General features: G+C 46.8%; 1 protein-coding gene across 1 annotated transcript in view; it reads right to left on the reverse strand.

The window, feature by feature from the left end:
- The window catches only part of PLXDC2 (plexin domain containing 2), a 715,905-nt gene that overhangs the window by 418,467 nt on the left and 275,179 nt on the right, over positions 1-22,259 (reverse strand). The window contains exon 2 of the mRNA XM_075315582.1: positions 15,578-15,771. Within this exon, the coding sequence (XP_075171697.1) occupies positions 15,578-15,771 (194 nt within the window). The remainder of the gene's footprint in view (positions 1-15,577; positions 15,772-22,259) is intronic.

Consider the following 22,259-nt stretch of genomic DNA (forward strand, 5'->3'; position numbering starts at 1 on the left):
CCCCTCATTACTATGCTGGCAGCAGAGCGCAACGGCATCAGGCGGTCTTTAGCTTGACATGTCTTGGTAATAGGAGTCACACAGCTGAGGAGTTATGGTCAGCTCTGCCGTCCGAGTTAAATAAATGGTTGTCTCCACTCAACCTGCAGCCTGGTAAGGCCGTGTGCGACAATGCTGCAAACCTGGGTGCGGCCCTTCGCCTGGGCAAGGTGACACACGTGCCTTGTATGGCTCACGTGTTGAACCTTGTTGTCCAGCAATTTTTAACACACTATCCCGGCCTAGATGGCCTTCTGACCAGGGCACGAAAACTGTCTGCTCACTTCCGCCGTTCAACCGCCGCAGCTGAGCGACTTGCATCGCTCCAGAAGTCTTTCGGCCTGCCGGTTCATCGCCTGAAATGCGATGTGGCGACACGCTGGAATTCGACTCTCCACATGTTACAGTCACTGTGGCAGCACCGCCGAGCCCTGGTGCAATACGTCATGACGTATAGCCTGGGCCAACGAGATGCAGAGGTGGGGCAGATCACCCTGATGGAGTGGTCTCAGATCAAGGACCTATGCACCCTTCTGCACAGTTTCGACATGGCGACGAATATGTTTAGCGCTGACAATGCCATTATCAGCATAACAATTCCAGTCATTTAGATGCTGGAGCACACGCTAAACACTATTCGGAGTCAGGGGGTGGGACAACAGGAAGGGGAGGAACTACAGGAGGATTCATATGCGCAAGGGACAACAACATCACCAAGGTCCAGACGTTCATCATCACCAACGCGGCAGGCATGGGACCATGGGGGACAGGGATCAACAAGGGCGCATAGTAGCAGGCGAAATGTTGAGGAAGCTGCAGGAGAACATGAAGAAATGGAGGACGAACTGTCCATGGACATGGTAGACTCAGCGGATGAGGGAGACCTTGGTCAAATTTCAGTTGAAAGAGGTTGGGGGGAGATGTCAGAGGAAGACAGAACGGGTAGCACCTCTATGCCACAAACACAGCGTGGACTTGGTCCGCATGGCTGCGCAAGACACATGAGTGCCTTCTTGTTGCACTACCTCCAACATGACCCTCGTATTGTCAAAATTAGAAGTGACGATGACTACTGGATTGCCACACTATTAGATCCCCGGTACAAGTCCAAATTTTGTGACATAATTCCAGCCATAGAAAGGGACGCACGTATGCAGGAGTATCAGCAGAAGCTGTTACTCGATCTTAGCTCGGCTTTTCCACCAAACAACCGTGCAGGTGCAGGAAGTGAATCTCCCAGTTGTAACTTGACAAACATGGGACGGTCTCGTCATCTTCAACAGTCTACCCGTACCAGTAGCACCGTATCTGGTGCTGGTAACAGCAATTTTATGGAATCTTTTCATAATTTTTTTAGACCCTCCTTTGCAAGGCCACCAGAGACAACAAGTCTGACACATAGTCAACGGCTGGAGAGGATGATACAGGAGTATCTCCAAATGAACATCGATGCCATGACTTTGCAAATGGAGCCTTGCTCATTTTGGGCTTCAAATCTCGAAAAATGGCCAGAGCTCTCCAGTTACGCCTTGGAGATTTTGTCGTGTCCAGCTGCCAGCGTTGTCTCTGAACGTGTCTTCAGTGCTGCTGGGTGTGTGCTGAAAGATAAGCGCACGCGTCTGTCCAGTGACAATGTGGACAGACTAACGTTCATCAAAATGAACAAGTCATGGATCCACCAGGAATTTACTACCCCTGTGTCATCCTGGGGAGAGTAAATGCTTGTGGATTTGGAATGTGCTTGATGCAAATCTAGATGTGAAGGGTACAACTAGGGCACAAGTGCTGCCACTGAATGGGTGGGTGTGTTGGGCACAAATTTTGGAAAAAGGGACACTCTGCTTGGAGTAACCCTTGCTTACATAGTTTTAAAAAATGATCCAAGATGCATACAGCTGGGATCAGGAAAGACTTTGCTACCTACCCCGGTGTCATCCTGGGGACGGTTAAGTATGGCGTATTTTTGAATGTGCTTGATGCAAATCTACCTGTGAAGTGTACAACTGGGGCACAAGTGCTGCCACTGAAGGGGTGTCTGTGTGGCCCAATTTTTGGAAAAAAGGGAGACTCCACTTGGAGTCACCTTGCGGTGTTTTACATGATTTTAGAAGGGCATGCCATGCCTATATCTGTGTCTTGTCCTCTTTTTCCTCGTAACGCTGTTTTGTTTTCGCATGAGAATTTGTCCTTGTCACTTTCCCATGTGTTTGTGTTGTGTTGTGAGTTATTTGTCACCTTTTGGACACCTTTGAGGGTGTTTTCTAGTTGTTTTTATGTGTTTGTGATTGCCTGCCATTGTTTCCTATGCAGTTCGAGTTCGGTTCGTCGAACGTTCGACGAACCGAACTCGAACGGGAGCTCCGTTCGGCGAACCGACCTCGAGCAGAACCGCGACCGGTTCACTCATCTCTAGTAATGATCTAGATCCAGCAACTTGGGTAATAAAAAAAAAGGGAAAATAAAGAAAAAAAGAGGAAATCAAGGTCGTTATACTTACCAGTCTTCGGCGCCGCTATACCACTGCTTCTGGAGCCGCTCATTATCGTTCATACATATGCACCGCTTCCCCTGCCCACTGGCAGTCTGATTGCTTGCAGTCAGACAGTGTCCCCACCCTATGTGACAGCTTGTCTGACTGCGTGCAGTCACAGACACTGTGCGCGTGTCTATATTGGTGTAAAAATAAATAAATAAGAAAATTGGTGTACGGTCTCCCCCTATTATAATACCCAGAAAAGAAAATGTCCCCACGCTGACGGCTTTAGGCAGAGACTGAGCCGCAGCGATGAGCGGGTGACATTATTTCCGGTCACAGCTTGAGGTTTCCACGGTTCTAGAAGTATGAGCAGCCCAGAAGCAGCGTTACAGCTGCGCGGAAGACTTGGTAAGTATAATGCGCTTGCTTTAATCCACCTACCTCTTTCTACCACCATGTTAAAGCGCCAGATTCTGGTCCCCATAGACTTATATGGTGACCGGCGTCCGGGCAGATATCTGGGATCAATTCTGGGCTGGAATCAGGTTTTTTTTTCCCCTCAATTATCTGTGGGTTCGCCCATCACTAATTATGGCACAAATAAATATTTGGTCTTCGCTCTATATGTGTCTAGAGAGGAAATTACATTTTCTGTAATGTTAGGCACACTTTTCTATCCCTATAGGTTTTCGAGCACCTGGATCCTCTATTTCTGTACTGTGAGGGGGTGATGAGCCTGACATATAACTCATACAGGAAAATCTGAACTGTTTATTGCGGCACCACATGCCCCGCGCTATGCAAATACTTCTCCAATTCTCCTCCGCCTACACGATTTCTATTTTTTACTTAACTTATTTTTTTTCTTTTGATTAACTTTATTTAGAAACCTCCGAGAATCCACATATTAAATATGCAACGGAGTCAAACACATTCACGGGATGATAAAAATGTAGACGTTTTTTGACTGGGGGCATAAAAAAAAAAGTATTTGCAAACAAAATAATCAAACTGCCGGCAAAGAGGAAACAATGATTGCCATTCCCTTCCCAGTAGTTGAGCTGAATAATTATACTTGTCTGGCATGTTCCTACCGCTCGTAATAATCACCTATCGACTGCGACCGCACTCGGCTTCCTGAAAGTCTATCTGGTAATCACTTTCTGACTACTTATGTTAAATATGAAGGGATGATTGCTAAATCCAAATTTACTCAAAAATATTCTCAGTTGAGAATTTCTCAAATGAAACCCTGCAGGGCCCAGTACAATTATTATAACCAATGCAATGTGGTGCTTAAATCAAATGTGCCTTGATTAATTTATTAAAGAGTTGTCCGACAATTTTTTTAGTTGAATTGAATCTCCTGATGTTTGATTGTGGGTAGATTCATTCAATTCAGGAGGAAAATTTGATCCAAAACAAATAAATGTCATGGAAATTGGAGAAGAGAAAAGGTTAGAAAAAAAATTGTATTCACCCCTCTTCGAGAAATTGGAGAAAGGAAGGGGGTTAGAAAAAAAAAATTATATTTACCCCTCTTCGGGAAATTGGAGAAGGGAAGGGGTTAGAAAAAAAATTGTATTCACCCCTCTTCGGGAAATTGGAGAAGGAAAGGGGTTCGAAAAAAAATTGTATTCGCCCTTCTTCAGGAAATTAGAGAAGGGAAGGGGTTAGGAAAAAAATTGTATTCACCCCTCTTTGGGAAATTGGAGAAAAGAAGGGGTTAGAAAAAAATTGAATTCACCCATCTACGGGATATTGGAGAAGAGAAGGGGTTAGAAAAAAATTGAATTCATCCCTCTACGGGAAATTGGAGAAGAGAAGGGGTTAGAAAAAAATTGTATTCGCCCCTCTTCGGGAAATTGGAGAAGAGAAGGGGTTAGAAAAAAATTGTATTCGCCCCTCTTCGGGAAATTGGAGAAGAGAAGGGGTTATACAAAAAATTGTATTCGCCCCTCTTCGGGAAATTGGAGAAGAGAAGGGGTTATACAAAAAATTGTATTCGCCCCTCTTCGGGAAATTGGAGAAGAGAATTGGTTAGAAAAAAAATTGTATTCACCCTTCTTTGGGATATTGGAGAAGAGAAGGGGTTAAAAAAAATTGAATTCATCCCTCTACAGGATATTGGAGAAGAGAAGGGGTTAGGAAAAAAATTGTGTTCGCCCCTCTGCAGGAAATTGGAGAAGGGAAGGGGTTAGAAAAAAAATTGTATTCTACCCTCTTCGGCTTTCCGGTACTGATAGTGGTCCAATTGGCTTTTCTATATGTTATATTTTATTTATCTACTTCCTGGCAAAATCTTCCATTCAATAGACCTCATGGTTTCATCTCTAACTGTTATGGCACCCTCGGATGTTTAACTGACTCCCTTTCAGTATGTCCTCCGAAGGTATCCAGTGTTGGTGGTCACTCGTGCTCAGTAGCTATGTCCTACTTCTTGTACACCAGATACTGTACAGAGCTGAAACTAGGAAGCACAACTTCTGCACAATTTTAGTTGTTTAACTGTCACAGATGATGACAAGGGAACCCAGGGGAGTATATACTGGCCCTAAACTGGGAGCCCTGTGCTCACCCTAACCCTGGAGGCATCCTCGATGGCAGTGAGGTCCAGGTCACCACCCTAGGCTCTATCTCCTGTCCTCATCCCTGATGTTTTGACCCCCTCCATAACCCAAAACCCAGGGGTAATGGGCAAGAACAGGAGTCAACACCCTACCAATGAATATGGACTGACAGGGGTAACAACAACAACAAAACCTACTTGTACTCACGGTAACTACACACAAAGGAGCCACAAAAAGTTCATGAGGGGAGACAACATAAAAGGGGGGAATAAACAGACTACTGGAGAACTTCCAAACCAGAGCAAACACACCTGAGAATGCTGCAGAAAACTCCAATGCTGCAGCCAATAGAACAACTGAGAGAGTAAATAACAGCTCCTTCCACCTCCTGGCCAAGCTTCCTAATGATAGAAAATAACCGACATCCTCTGGTGGACGTAGAGGGTATTTGTAGAAATTTAAACCCTCTCCTCCTCAAAGGAAAGGGAATTAATTTAATTAAGACAACGTGAGACTCTGACCCAGAACATGTCACCAAACTCCGAAACAGGGGAAAGTCTGTGACATTAACTTTTTACAATATTAAATAAAAAGTAAAAAGTTTGGGTTGTTTTTTTCTACTCAATTCCTTTAAAATGATCGTACAGTTTTCTCCTGTAAAGGTGATCATTACAGCCTTTCCGCCTTGAGCCAAAAAATTAAAAATGCAAGGCTTTTGTCTCCTCCGTGGCTTCTCCTTCTCTTAGCTTCAAAATGTATTGATCAGGCTGGCACAGATACGGTATATATGTATACACATAGACTACCGTAGAGCCACTGGATGGAAGGTGAAATATCCTAGATAGCAAATTGTGGGAATATTAAAATATAACCTTTATTAGGTCTTATAAAATTGGGAGATTATTCAAGACCCTAGACCAGTCCCAAACTCCAGTCCTCAAGGCTCACCAACAATGCCTGTTTTCAGGTTTCCTTAGTATTGCACAGTTGATAGTTTAATCACTTGCACAGATGATTCCAACTCCTGTGCAATGCTAAGAAAATCATGAGAACATGCACTGTCGGTGAGCCTTGAAGACTGAAGTTGAGGAAAATAGCCCTAGACTACTGAGGGCTGGTGGGTAGAGATGAGCAAACTCAAGGTTTGGTGTTCGTACCAAGCACAGGCTTTATAAAAACCCAGACTTCGGAGTTCAGGTACTTTACGTATGCTGACCACTCGCATGAGCATCGCTCTGCTCGGGTACGCTCAGTGCTCAGCTCAGTGGGTGCCGCTTGCAGTGTTTGATCGGCTTACACTGGGGGTAACAACAGCACGATCAGATGTAGTATGTCCTCCCCCCAAAAAAATAAAAAATTGGAAACACTCCGCCCGCCCACCTCCGGAAGTGATCTGTTTATGGCTGGCTGCATGTTGGCAGGGACCAGAACTGCATAATCAGTGACTTCCATTGGGGTTAAGGTCAAGTCCGGGTCCTGAACTGAACTTTATCTAAAGTCCTGCCAAACCAAACTTCCATGGATTCGCTCATTTCTACTGGTGACCCCCTCCTGAACCCATAGTGAACGACCACCAATGCCTTCATATACATCTGGTGAAACTGTTCTTTTTTGACTGTGTATTATTATATGATATGAGCCTCTACATACCATCCCTGCTGTTCCTTGTGTGGACACCAATGATATATCAACCGTATATATTGCGTTGTGCTGCAGCATAGAAGGTTTTCTATATATACTTATAGTTACATAGTTGCATAGGTTGAAAAAAGGTCCATCTAGTTCAGCCTTGGTGCATCTATATGCTTTTATTGCACCCATCCACTCACATTGCACGGTTTTACTATATTTTATGGGATGTGGCCTCATATTATAGAATTTTAGTCTATGCTACAGATATAGCAGTTCCTAATTAAACCTGCATGGCTCATTGCATTATTATAGTACGCCAATACGATCTGCTTAGCCTGGCCTTTGAGGCTGCATAAAGCAACTTTTAAACAGACTTTTAGACAAAAACTTTTACAAATACTACAATTGCATGTAATGCAGCTTCATCCTCTCTCCCTGCCATCCGCTCGTGATAGGTGTCTCCTCGTCAGCTCTTATAAGCAGGAGGTAGAAAATAACCATTATCATAGAATCATAGAATATTAGAGTTGGAATGGACCTCCTGGGTCATCTAGTCCAACCCCCTGCTCAAAGCAGGATTATGCACAAGAGCATGTACTTGTCACGGCCGGGGATAGAAGCATTACTGGCCTTACAGTACAATACAAAGGGAAGGGGAAAGGAATGCCCTATCGCTAGGGAAAGGGGGAAGTGGTGACTCCTGCAAACAACCTGCAGCTCACCCTCACTACCCTATACAAGTTCCACACCTGTTGCTGAGCAGGAATACCTCACCCTAGACAAACCCTGATTTGGGCCCTAAGTAAGGATGGAGGGTATGAGTGCTTGTCAACACCACTAACACTAAGTGAGACAAAAGGAAACAATACAGGATAACACAAATGTTACCACCTGAGCCCATGTAGATAGCAAAAGTCAAACACTTATCTTAGGAGCAGCTACAACAGAAGTCTCTGGAACAACAAGAGGAGACAACCACTACAGAACACAGCCATGAACAACTATAAAGCACACCCAAACTACCCTAGGGTGAGGTTTATAAAAGAAGTCAGAGTCTGGCAACTGACAGAAAAAACTGACAGCTTCCCAGGGTCATAGAGTCCGCTGCTGAAGAAACAGAGAATTGTCAGATAACACCACGTGCTACCGATCTCTGGGATTTTCTAACACTCGCTGCCACTGGATAATCAGCCGGCCATGATACCTCCATGACAGTACTATTCTTGTGATCAGACTAAAGATCTAGTGACCCAGGTGGGCAAAGGTTGTTAAGGTGGTGAACATGAGTTTTGAGCATCAGTTAGGCTGGAACTAGATTTTAATTAGAACTCGTACATTCTAGGTACAACCATAAGGAAAGGGTTCAAAATGTAGAAAAGCAACTGAGTGGTAATGAAGCAAATTAAACTTTTAGATCATTGCTTGTGCTGTTTATCATTATGTGTACAAAATGGAGAAAAAAAATAGCTGGAAAAAAAATGCAAAATAAAAATGATATATAGTTAAATTCATGTCCACAACACTATTTATTAAAAAATAAACTCTGAATGCAGCTTTGCTTTTAATTGGGTAAATGAATTGCATTTTTCTACTGTTCCTTGTTGACAATTTCAAACCTGTTACAAAGAAATAAGATTTCTCTGCTTATTCTCCTCTACGAGACTCTTCCTTCAGTCTACTTTTCTTTCACGCTTCATTGCCTCTGTTTTTGTTTCCAGGTTTTTGGCGTTTGTGCTGTCTGCTCAGCAAAAAGTGCCATGAGCTCTAACCTCTGGAACACCTTCACTGGCCGGCTTTATAGTTATACTAGAAGGTGGCCCGATTCTACGCATCGGGTATTCTAGAATTTACGTATTGTGTAGTTCATGTATGATTTTTGTTATATATATAGATGTTGTTGTGTGTAGTTACCAAGTGTTTGTGTAGGGCGCTGTACATGTTCTGAGTGTCGCGGGGGGTGAGAGCGGTGTTGTATGTGTGTTGCGTGTGTTGCGTTGTTTGTGGAGCGCTGTGTGTCTGTAGCGTTGTGTGTGTGTGTGTGTTGTGCGGTTTGTGTGGGTGTGGTGTGTTTTGGGGGGAGGTATGTTTTGAGCAATGTGTGTGTTGTGCAGTATGTGCGTATATTTGTGTGTGCAGCGTTGTCTGTGTGTGTGGGTGTCTGTGTAGGGCGTTGTTTGTGATTCCTAGTGTGTGTGTGTTGTGCAGTGCGCGTGTGTGTGTGTGTTGGGGGGAGGTGTGCACCTCCCATCGTGCTCCATCCCCCATGCTGCGCACCCCCCATCGTGCTGCATCCCCCATGCTGCGCACTCCCAAACGTGCTCCATCCGCCATGCTGCGCACTCCCAAACGTGGTCCATCCGCCATGCTGCGCACTCCCAAACGTGCTCCATCCGCCATACTGCGCACTCCCCATCGTGCTGCATCCCCCATGCTGCGCACTCCCAAACGTGCTCCATCCGCCATGCTCCGCACTCCCCATCGTGCTCTATCCGCCATGCTGCACACTCCCAAACGTGCTCCATCCGCCATGCTGCGCACTCCCAAACGTGCTCCATCCGCCATGCTGCGCACCCCCTATCATGCTCCATCCGCCATGCTGCGCACTCCCAAACGTGCTCCACCCGCCATGCTGCGCACTCCCAAACGTGCTCCATCCGCCATGCTGCGCACTCCCAAACGTGCTCCATCCGCCATGCTGCGCACTCCCAAACGTGGTCCATCCGCCATGCTGCGCACTCCCAAACGTGCTCCATCCGCCATGCTGCGCACTCCCAAACGTGCTCCATCCGCCATACTGCGCACTCCCCATCGTGCACCATCCGGCATGCTGCGCACTCCCAAACGTGCTCCATCCGCCATGCAGCGCACTCCCAAACGTGCTCCATCCGCCATGCTGCGCACTTCCAAACGTGCTCCATCCGCCATGCTGCGCACTCCCAAACGTGCTCCATCCGCCATGCTGCGCGCTCCCAAACGTGGTCCATCCGCCATGCTGCGCACTCCCAAACGTGCTCCATCCGCCATGCTGCGCACTCTGAAACGTGCTCCATCCGCCATACTGCGCACTCCCAAACGTGCTCCATCCACCATACTGTGCACTCCCCATCGTGCTCTATCCGCCATGCTGCACACTCCCAAACGTGCTCCATCCGCCATGCTGCGCACTCCCAAACGTGCTCCATCCGCCATGCTGCGCACCCCCTATCATGCTCCATCCGCCATGCTGCGCACTTCCAAACGTGCTCCATCCGCCATGCTGCGCACTCCCAAACGTGCTCCATCCGCCATGCTGCGCGCTGCCAAACGTGGTCCATCCGCCATGCTGCGCACTCCCAAACGTGCTCCATCCGCCATGCTGCGCACTCCGAAACGTGCTCCAACCGCCATACTGCGCACTCCGAAACGTGCTCCAACCGCCATACTGCGCACTCCCAAACGTGCTCCATCCGCCATACTGCGCACTCCCCATCGTGCACCATCCGGCATGCTGCGCACTCCCAAACATGCTCCATCCGTCATGCTGCGCACTCCCAAACGTGCTCCATCCGTCATGCTGCGCACTCCCAAACGTGCTCCATCCACGTTTGGGAGTGCGCAGCATGGCGGATGGACCACGTTTGGGAGTGCGCAGCATGGCGGATGGACCACGTTTGGGAGTGCGCAGCATGGCGGATGGACCACGTTTGGGAGTGCGCAGCATGGGGGATGCAGCACGATGGGGAGTGCGCAGTATGGCGGATGGAGCACGTTTGCTCAGCCTCTCTCCTTCCAGCCTCCCTCAGCATCAGCCCCCCCCTCCCAGCCTTCCCCAAGATCAGCCTCTCTGCTCCCAGCCTCCTCCAGCACGCCGTGCTCCTCTGCCGACACTCACCCACACAACCGATCGCATCCACTCACCCACACAACCGATCGCATCCACTCACCCACACAACCGATCGCATCCACTCACACACACAACCGATCGCATCCACTCACACACACAACCGATCGCATCCACTCACACACACAACCGATCGCATCCACTCACACACACACCCGATCGCATCCACTCACACACACACCCGATCGCATACACTCACACACACACCCGATCGCATACACTCACACACACCCGATCGCATACACTCACACACACAGACACTGACGATATTGCACATACGCGCTGATACTCACAACATCCGGGGATATCACATGCTTCTGGCCATGTGATCCTCCGTCAGGTCCTGGAAGCTCACAGCACAATATCGCCGCCGAGAAGCAAGCGATATCCCAGGATGTTGTGAGTATGTGGATGCGATGTGATGTGTGTATGTGAGTGAGTGTGATCTGATTTGTGTGTGTGTGTGTGTGTGTGCTGTTATGTTATGTATGTTCTGCAGCTGCAGGACCTTGATGTGTGGATGCGATGTGATGTGTGTGTGAGGTGTGTGAGAGTGAGTGTGAGCCGGTGTACACTGGTAACTATGATACACATCGGGTAACTAAGGGACCTTAGTTACCCGATGTGTATAATGGTTACCAGCTTTCACGGCCTCCGTTAAGATCCCAGCATCGCAAGGTTATGTGTGGCGCTGCTGGGATCCTGACGGAGCCGGTGTAGAAGCAAGCGATATCCCAGCATGTTGTGAGTGTGTGGATGTGATGTGTGAGGTGTGTGTGAGAGTGAGTGTGATCTGATGTGTGTGTGTACTCACCTGGGAATCGGAGCCCCGTGTCAGTTGGGCCACAGCGAGCGTGCATTGCGTGAGGGGGCGGGGCCTGCAGAGAGCCGGGGCGAGAGGCCAATCCGTGTGGGGGGGCGGGGCCATGGCGAGCCCAGCGGCCAATCAGCTTTGTGTCACCGTAAGGACACAATTTCGGAGCATGACAGACAGACAGACAGATAGACAGACAGACAGACAGACAGACAGACAGAATAAGGCAATTATATATATAGATACTGCAGCTGATAAATCAAGGAATGGAGGTTATGTAGGATTGAGCATATTCTTATAGAAACTATCTCCCCACAAATTGCATATAATACTATACTGACATTCGATGGATATTCTCCACAAGTGACCCTAATAAGGCTCCCCAGTAACTATATTTAACACCTTTGAAAGATTTTTTTAAAATGTTTCTTGCTCCCGTGTCTATAAAATGTGGTTACATACTTTTTATAGTGCCCCCTAGTGTTTTGCTGATACACCTCAGAACATCAATCCATTCTGTCCAGTGCTGGTGGTCAGGCATTCTTAGTAGGTCAGCTCTATCACAAGGCGGCACAGTGATCTTTGGTATTATACAAGTCAGTCAATTAGAATTGGTTTCTGTCATGGTTCCGATGTGCGGAGCATTTTTCATTTGGAAAGCTTTTCTCACGACTCCGCTGTTCTGAACATTTTGCATCTGAAAATGCTCTGCAATGTGTCTTGTGCACTTGCTTACAGGTTGTCTTTCAGCACTAGAGTCCACGCTGGTTTTGGGAGGTGCCTTCACAGATGCGCCTCGTTCCTTGTGATTGCTCTATTTCTTTACTGGGCTTGCTCTGTCTGAACATCGCCAGACGTACTTACTGTTTGCTCAGTGTGCTCTTGGTTCCTGTCTGGTGTAAGTATTCTGATCTTGGCTTCTGACCTGGGACCTCTTCCTGATCACGTCTCTGTCTGCTCCCTGAAACTTATAGTTACCTCCTGGCTTCTGACCTCAGACCTCATCCTGACCACGTATCTGTATCCTCCCTGAACTTCCCGGCTTTTGACCTCGGACCTCTTCCTGACCCCATCTCTTTCTGCTTCCTGAATCTTATACTTTACCTCCTGGCTTATGATCCCGACTTGTCTGACTACTTTTCTATTCATATGCTCGTATTGTCTAGCATCCCATTTTTTCTAACCAGCATTCGATACATGTAAACATTCTTGAACAGCATGAACAGAACACCATTGTAAAGAGTTGACTTTTTGCAATGATCTTATCTATAGCTCTTAAGGTGATGGAGGTTGGGAACTTTTAGTGGTGCATGCGTTTAGCACTTTTATTCACTGTCTTCAGGAGAGTGGGCAGCTGGGGAGGCTGTCAGATGTCAATTATGTGACTGTCACCCCTAGATTTGCTTTGCAAACAGTGGACTCTTGTAATGATCCTGTCTATAGCTGTTAAGGTAACAGCAGTGGGAGATTTTTATCAGCGCATGCGCTAAGCACTTCTAGTCACTGTCATCAGAAGAGTGGGCAGCTGAGAAGGCTGTGAGATGTCAATCAGGTGACTGTCACCCCTAGATTTGCCTTGCAAAGAGTTGACCATGGTAATGATCCTACCTGTAGGTCTTAAAAGGGTGGCAGATCTCTATCTAAGCATGCAGTGAACACTTTTAGTCACTATCATCAGAAGAGCGGGCAGCATGGGAATCCATCACTTGACTGTCATCCTTGGATTGGCTTTACCAGAGTCAACTCTTTACAATGATCCTATCTATAGGTCTTAAATTGATGGTGGTGGAGGAGGATCTTTGTCCGTGCATGCATTGACCACTGTCAGTCACTCTCAGCAAAAAATTAGGCAACAGGAAAGGTATGAATAAATCATGTGTCTCTTGTTTCTTGATTGGCTTCGTAAAGAGTTGACTCTAATAATAATCCCATCTATAGCTCTTTACCTGAGGCAGGGGAGGATACCTATTTGTGCATGCATTAAACACTATCAGTCACTGTTGGAAGAAGAGGAGGCAGAAAAAGAGGCTGATCAGGTGACTATCTACATCTTGAGCGCTATGGATAGGATCATCACTGATATCCTGTCACGATTGCTCTGTGCAGATCATGTTACAGACTAGGAGATGCTCTGCTGTACTTTCCTGAGCTACTGAATAGCAGCTTGATTGACAGCACAGGATTCCATGTTGGTGCTGATTACCCAAGTATTTCACCTTCCTGGTAATTGCTTAGGCTTTTTTACTGAGCATGCTTGCCCCGAACCTTGCCAGTTGTATTTTCTGTCTTTGCAGTTGTGCTGTTGGCTTGTGCCTCTGCTTGTGTCCTGATCCTTATTTTTGGGCCTGTTATCTGACTCCTCTCTGCCCGCTCCCTGTTCCTGTCGACCTCCTGCCTTTTGACCTTGCACCGTTACCTGACCACATCTGTTTTCTCCCTAAACCTACTACGTGCTCTCCTGGAATTTTGACCCTTGGAATGTGACCTGACTACGGCTCTGTTTACTCCTTGTGATCATATGACTCCTCTTGTTACCAGACCCCGGCTTTCCTGACTACTTTTCAGTCTATACTATCCGTAAGTAGTGACTTGCATCACATATCGTCTGTGTACAAACCCAACTCAGGGTCCGTAGGGCGCCCTGAACTTCAGCCTAAACAACAGGGATGATTATAGGATCCTGTGTCTGAACATGGCTCTTTCGGACATGTTTGACTAAATGGTGATCAACCATTTTATTTATTATGTAACTAGTATGTACCGTAACTCTAGTGCCACTGAAACCATCAGGGTGCTACAAGGTTCTGCATCCCTACAAGGATGCAGGGCCTACCTCTTAGGGACTCAGAACCCCAGTGCCGATACCAACAAAAACCCAGGTAATCCCAGTTTTTCCCAACAATCCCCCATACAATGGTACCCAGCTAGGGTGGGACCAATGGTGGAGCCAATGCAGTCCACTAGTTGACCAGGTGGGAGGGGCAGACTGTGGAGAGTAGTCAGTGAGTTGACAGCAGTAGGAGAGTGAAGGTGGAAGCGAGGTGACGTCCTGACTAGGGTTAACGGTGACCTGGTACCCAGAAGAAGTGGTTGCCGGTGGAGTACGGTGGAGTACTCCCGGAACTACGCACCGACGGGGTACAGGACCCTAGGACAGGAAAGAGCTCCAGGCCGACCTGTTAACACCTGCATAGCAAGGAGACCATCAAAGACCTTGCTGACCCTAAACAATCTGAAGACTCAGTAGCAAAAAGAGAACCTGGAGCAGGACCAGAGACTCCAACCCCACAGGGTTCATGCTACCATCAGGCGGACATAAGTGGACAAACCAAAAAACAGGGACCCCCAGTTGTTCTATAACACGGGGTCCCACTTACCAGAGACAGGTGCAGGGGAAGAAGGTACCATAGAACCAAACTGGCACTGGGACGAAGGGGACTTGGAGGCAAAACCAGCCGGCCTCGTGCAACCAGTTAACATCTACCAGCAGTGAGTAAACCACTTGCACTGAACACCTGTGTGGACTACCTTCTTCTGACGCCCACTGCACCATACACCTGTATGGTACCATACCCTACTTGCGGAGGGTCTACCATTCTAGCTGCCAATACCACCAGACCCAGTAGAGACATTCTGCAGCAGTGGCTCCCTACACTTAGCCGCAACACCGCAAGTGGCGTCACATGTGAACATTATTTTATTCACCACTATAAATATCCACATTACAAAAAGGGCCCAAAGCATAGAACCGGGTAATGGCCACCATCGTGATTTCCCCAAAACCTGTACTGCCCGAAACCGAGAATCCCATATCACTGGGTGATACTTAACTATCAAATAATTGATTGGAATTCATTCCCTTCCAGGATCCTTATAGGCTTCCTTTAAAAAAAAAATTTTTTTTACAAAAAATTATTCTTCTATAGCATTTTTCATAGACAATAAATGTTTTGCTAGGGGAAGGCTTTTACCCTCAAGCACAGATAACTCTGCAAAGAGGAAAGGTATTAACACCTGACTTTCAATTTTTCATGCATACAGAAGAATCGTTCATATGATTTCCGCTAATCACCAATTTACACATTGGATGCATTTTCAGACAATGAGGCAATATAACGCATCGACACCTGTCCTATTTCAAGAAAGAATGTATTCATTCGCTTTACCTCAATGTCTGTGCCATTGTCATTGTCATCGAGAAAAAGGTCTGACAGACCTGCACCATCAGAAAAATCATGACCTAAGCTCGGCCGGTTTGTATCCACCGAACGTCTTCTCCATCTGTGCCTGGGGACGTGTAAATCCATAGAAACTGTTTTATCCGCTTTGGCCACAATAGGAGTAATTGAATAAGACACGTCTGTAAGAAACAGAAATGTGAGGTCACAAGACATGAATGGAACGGTTTATCAGCAGTCTTTCCATTTATTTCATTAGATGAGGGCAAGAAGACTACGGTGGAAACCAAGAGAAGAAACATACAGTATTTCACATGATACAAAGAGCACAAATGGAAAAATGACATTCAATACATGTATACATGGTTCTTCTGGAATCAGGAAATAAACAGATTATTCAATTATAATGGAAACATGAATATAAAATAGAGGAATCCACAGTTATTCAAGATGGAAACCAATTCTAGTCCAGATATCACAGCTGGGTATTTTATCTCCTTGTGGACAACAAGCAAAAAGGTAAGATGTTTAAGGCAATGGCCTCTGCGGAAATTATGCAAAATAATTCTCCCTTAGTAGGAAAATAACTTTCTAAAGAAAGAACTACAGTGTCACGCTAGGTACGGGGGGAGTACCAAGGGAACGGCGAAAGGGAAGGGAAACCCTGAGTTTAGGGAAGAGAGAGATGGTGACCCCTGACCAAACCTACTGCTGGCCCCTGGAGTCCCTCACCACCCTAGATAGGTTCCGCACCTATGCGTTGAGCTAGATACCTGACCCTAGAATGACCCTAGATCTGTGCCCAAGATAGGGAACAAGTGGGATGAGCCGTTCGTCAACCCCACTAAACACTTAAGAATACACAAGGAGGACACATAGGGGGAATGCGCATGAACAACTTATCTCCAGATGCCTCTGAAAGAAGTTCAGTAAAGAATAGCAATGATTCTACAGATGAGTGCAAGCTGCTTGCTTGCATCCAGAGCTTGTGGAGGAAATGAGTATCACCAGCACCAGTCTAGGGAAAATGAGAGTATTTAAACCCAAGGGGAAATACAGATGATTAGCAGCTGAAGGGAAAAGGAACACCGCTGGGTCCTAAAGGGAAGAGGATGAAAACCCGGCAAAAAAGATACCCAGTACACTGAATACTAACAGCAAGAGCAATAGAAAGTCAGGGAGCATTTTGCGCAGCCAGATGCTGTGACCTTCTATTGCCATAAAATTATCTGTCACTCATGACATACCTGTTACATACAGGTTAACGAACCTTGAAACGTGACTTGGGTATGAGCAAAATTAGGGCTACTCCTCTGTCATCAACAGGTATATATGGAATTAGTTTCTCCTCCTAAGTACAAGGAAGGGTTATGATTAACTTGCTAGGTTGAGATACTTTCCTTCTCTACCATATAGACTATACAGAACAAGCATACATCCAGATAATTTTGCAACATAGTCTTCTTTACTTCATCAACAGATGGTCTGCAGAGCTTCAAGAGGGCAGATATACCTGTGCTGGCTTCTCAGGCTCATTGTTCTCGAACACATCACACTTGATGTGCAATTCTTGCTCTTTGCTCTGCAGATGTGTTTTTTTCTGGGGAAACTTCAGGATCTAATTCTGAATAATTATGTGTGTAATATTATTTTAGGTGCCTTGAAATTATGTTTTTTTGCCAAATTTTTCTCTTTTTAATAACCGTTATGTGTTATAACTGGGGGCTATTTGGTGGGAGTTTTGAAATGTGTGTATTTCAGAGTTATTACTTTTATGTTGAGTAAATGGGTTTGTTTTGCACCTGATAATAAGTAGTCTCTTTTATTGCATCCCTATGAAGGTCTCTGATCAGTTTTAGATCACTAAAATTGCAAAAATTAGATATTATAGGTATTTTTGTAGCCTGCGCCTGACAGGCACATTATTCCCAAACTCGTTATTAAAGATATTGTTCCCACCAGAGGGTTAGTAACATATCCTTCCTTGTGGGGCTGTAAGGGTTAAGCACCCTCTCCTGTCTGGCTGCAGGCTTTAGCTGTCAATCTCAGGTGTGGCTCTTTGAGATCACTCCTCTTCCCTATGATGTGATCTGACAATATGATGCCTGTGATAGAAACTGAATCCTCATTTCTATGTGGTCCACTTAGGAAGGAGCGTGATCTGGAAGAAGTCTGTCGTGTTGTGTGCAGCAGTGGTGTTTGTTGCACTGAAGTCGCCTGGAGTGTCTTTTCCGTGCATGTTTATTTCCCCTATTTGTATTCCTTCCCTTGTGTTTCTGTATTGGAGTGGCGAGTCTAGTGATCTCATTGGCCTGCTCCCTAACCAGGTTGAGTTTAGGGCAAGCTGAGGGAATAAGGTATTGTGTTTGTGACAGGTTGAAAGAACCTGTATAGGGATGCTAGGAAGGTCAGACAGATATTAGCTTGAGGTGAGTTCAGGAGGTGTCTCCTCACTCCTCTTCCTAGTGGCAAGGATTTCCATTGTACCATGACCCTTGTGTCCCTTGTGTGTGATAACATCTGCTGGGGGTTTACCAGCTACTAAGTGAACCCCGCTAGTCACGTGTGTGACAAATGATTGGCTCAAAATTTACCTCTAAATTCGGTTTTCTTCTGCTGCACCACTGAGGCCTACTGTTGTCATAGATAATTTAACCAACCAGGCAATCTTCTGGTACCTTTGAAGGAAACCTGTCATGTAAAAAATGCTATTAACCTGAAGATATGGGGTTAATCTTCAGGTTAACAGCATTCTGATGCCGTTTCACTGCTGCACTGAAAGTCCCACTTTTCCTCCTAGCTTTCAGTTATAGGGGCACAGCTGGTGTGATTTCAGTCACTGCTCTGTGCATAGTGAGTGGTGGCTGTAGTTTTGCATTGGATCTTATTTTATGTTATTTTCCACAAGTGCACTTTGAGGTTAAAGAGGTGATAAGAGGCGTTTCCCGCTCATTTTGGGTGGGTGTGTGAGACAAAACAATTAAAAGGTAACAAACAATGTTCCAGCTGCTGGAAATCCCCAGGTTGGCACATCAAACGTAGTAATGCAGATAATTTGGTGATACCGGGTGACCTATCTAGTCTACTAAGGTAGTAGGGTAGTTTATTCTCTACCCATTTTGAAGTATTCAAAATATTTTCAAGATTTCTGTGGTTCTCCTGAAGAAGTTGGAATATTTTGAAACGTGTAGACAATAAACAACACTACTAATACTTTTGCCTTGACTAGATACACACCAGCAATGCAGGTCACCCGCTATCTCCAAATTACCCAAAAAACCTTAAAAAAAAAGCATTTACGACCATCCTATTAAAACACCTCTTAGGCCCTGTGCGCACTAGAAAAAGGAATTTTCTTAAGAAAATTCCAGAGGCTCAGTAAGATTTCCGCACCTGCGGGAAAATACCACACCGAAATCCGCATCCAAAATCCGCATGCGATTTGTTGCGTTTTGCTGCGGATTTTGTGCGGAAATGCCGCAGCCAGCGTCGGACTGGCTACTGGAGGAATCTCCAGTAATACCAGTCCTGGCCGCGGTTACCTGCACTGAACTCCGGAGCTCCCACCTGACCTCCTGAGTGCAGCCTAGACTAAACTGTGAGCACCGAGTGATTGATTCCCCGGCGATTGCTACAACTGGGCAGGGGCCAGGGCACAACGGGGTACGCGGACCCTAGGCTGGGAAGAAGCTTCACGCAGCCCAGTAATTCCCCCAACGGGAACGGAGTCTTCAGGAACCGTTCCCAACCAGCTCCAGAATTGGGGTACTAGCACAACGAGGGGGATAGGACTTCTCACAACCATCCAGAAAATCCCAAGCGTGAACCCTGAGAGCAAGCTCACCCTGCTAGCCACACAGGTAAGTGGGACCCGAGTAGTTCCAAGGGATCCATACAGAGGACACACAGTGCCAAGGGACAAGGCTTCAGACCAACCAACAACACCAAAGGGGCACGGACCCAGCGTGCTCGACCCGCAGAAGCAGGGTATTCAAGAGTTTGGTTTACCTGGTGTCAGCGTCAGTGACTTTGGACTGTGTGAGTACCCGATATTCCTTCATCCCCGACGGGTACCCCACTCCATCCATCACCAAGTCCCAGGACACCACTCCCCCTGCCCACGGAGGGGTTAACATCTCGAGCTGCCACTCCATCGTTCCCGGGCTCCCTCACAAACATCAGCCGTGGTCCCTCATGATTCCACACACCGTGGATGGCGTCACGAACACTATCCAATTCACCACACCAAAACAATTCCCCCTTTTTTTATTTCCGGGTAGCCGCGTGACCCCGCCTCGGATCCGGAGACCCCTCGAGCCACTGTGGATCCGGGTCCGAACAGCCCGTCGGCTGTCGCGGAGGCGGCACACATGCAATTGTTTTTGCTGCGGGAATCCCGCAGCAAAACATGCAGCTGTCAAAATCCGTCTAATGCGCACAGCATTTTTTTCCCATAGGATTTGCTGGTGAATCACTGCAGAGATGTTATGAACATTTTCTGCAGCAAAACATGCAACAAATCCGCGGGTAATCCGTCTAGTGCACACAAGGCCTTAGGCGTTTAGATATATAAGTAGGTATAGGTATATAAGTAGGTATCTACTCCCCTATCATCTCCTCTTCCCACCATCGCATCCAAGATTTCTCCTGTGCCTCCCCCATACTCTGGAATGCTCTGCCACAACACATCAGACTCTCGCCTACCTTGACAAGCTTCAAAAGGAACCTGAAAACCCACCTTTTCTGACAAGCCTACAACCTGCCGTAACCCTCAGACTGATAAAGAGCCACACAAAAAGCTCTACCCTCACCTACTGTATCCTCATCTAACCCTTGTAGACTGTGAGCCCTCATGGGCAGGGTCCTCACCTACTGTATCCTCACCCATTCCTTCGTAGACTGTGAGCCCTCATGGGCAGGGTCCTCACCTACTGTTTCCTCACCCATCCCTTGTAGACTGTGAGCCATTGTGGGCAGGGTCCTCACCTGTTTCCTCACCCATCCCTTTGTAGACTGAGCCCTCGTGGGCAGGGTCCTCACCTACTGTATCCTCACCCATCCCCTGTAGACTGTGAGCCCTCGTGGGCAGGGTCCTCACCTACTGTTTCCTCACCCGTCCCCTGTAGACTCTGAGCCCTCGTGGGCAGGGTCCTCACCTACTGTTTCCTCACCCGTCCCCTGTAGACTGTGAGCCCTCGTGGGCAGGGTCCTCTCTCCTCCTGTACCTGTTTGTGTCTTGTATTGTTTATGATTATTGTACTTATCCCAATTATATATACCCCTTTCACATATAAAGCGCCATGGAATAAATGGCGCCATAATAATAAATAAATAATAATAATAATATAAAGACTATGCCCAAAGTTCCAATAAGTCGCCATGTCATTTATGGTCAAATCTATGGTGGGTCCTGAAAACAGCCCCTCTATCCCCTTCCCGGTGACCAGAAAAATGCCCACAGGAAAATTGCCCACAGGAAAAATGCCCACAGGAAAATTGCCCACATGGAAAATTGCCCACACGGAAAATTGCCCACACGGAAAATTGCCCACATGGAAAATTGCCCACATGGAAAATTGCCCACACTGAAAATTGCCCACACTGAAAATTGCCCACACGGAAAATTGCCCACACAGAAAATCGCCAATTGCAGCATCACAAAGTTTCAGATCTATGATATTTGAGGTGCAAGGTGAGGATGTTCACATGATATGTGAAAAATGTCCACAGAAAATTGCCAACAGACATGAATGCCCACTAGGATTGGGGACCATGTAACTCAGGATGGGAACATATATACCAGGATGGAGACAACGTGGACCATACATACCAGAATGAGGACCTTATATACCAGCATTGGGTCATATACACCAGGATGAGGACATATTCACCAGGATGATGGGCATATATACCAGGACGGAGGACATTACTACATAATGAAGGGGGAGGGGAGGCAGTTGATAAGTCTTGATAGAAGTTAGAACACTACAAGGGCCCGTACATGTGAGAACATGTGTGAGTAGGGGAGGGGGGGCAGGTCCAAATATCACACTGGGGCCCATTGGACTCTAGTTACACCACTGCAAAAACATATCATACATTCCCAGCACGAACACAAGGTGGTACAAGCGACAGAGTCTCACCTCTCTGCTGTGCCTTTGGGGCTTTCAGGACCAGCTATGGCTACTTTCACACTTGCGTTGTTTGGCATCCGTCACAATGCGTTGTGTGACGCATGTGACGGATGCCTTGCAAATAGTGTGATAATAAAGGCAACAGATTCCTGTGAAATAACACGTTAGTTTTCTTTAGCCGAGAGAGAGAGAGCCCCCATCATCACCGCACACATGCAGGCACTACCGCCCCCATCATCACCGCACACATGCAGGCACTACCGCCCCCATCATCACCGCACACACGCAGGTACTACTGCCCCCATCATTAATGCACACACCAGCACTACCTCAGTGACATCCCAGCTGACAGCGCAATTCACTTCAGTTGCTGTGTGGAGCTGACAGAGAGCGGTAATGGTCTGTGGCCGCTCCTGTCAGCTTCATGTAGCAGAGCTGAAAGCGTCATGGGACCTCTGTGGATCACGTCGGATCTGGAGCGGTATTTGGGGATTTTAATAAAGTGGTGAAAAAGGGTGTATTTTTGTCTTTTATTT

The sequence above is a fragment of the Anomaloglossus baeobatrachus genome, chromosome 6 (genome assembly GCF_048569485.1).
Source record: "Anomaloglossus baeobatrachus isolate aAnoBae1 chromosome 6, aAnoBae1.hap1, whole genome shotgun sequence".
In the NCBI taxonomy this organism is placed as follows: Eukaryota; Metazoa; Chordata; class Amphibia; order Anura; family Aromobatidae; genus Anomaloglossus; species Anomaloglossus baeobatrachus.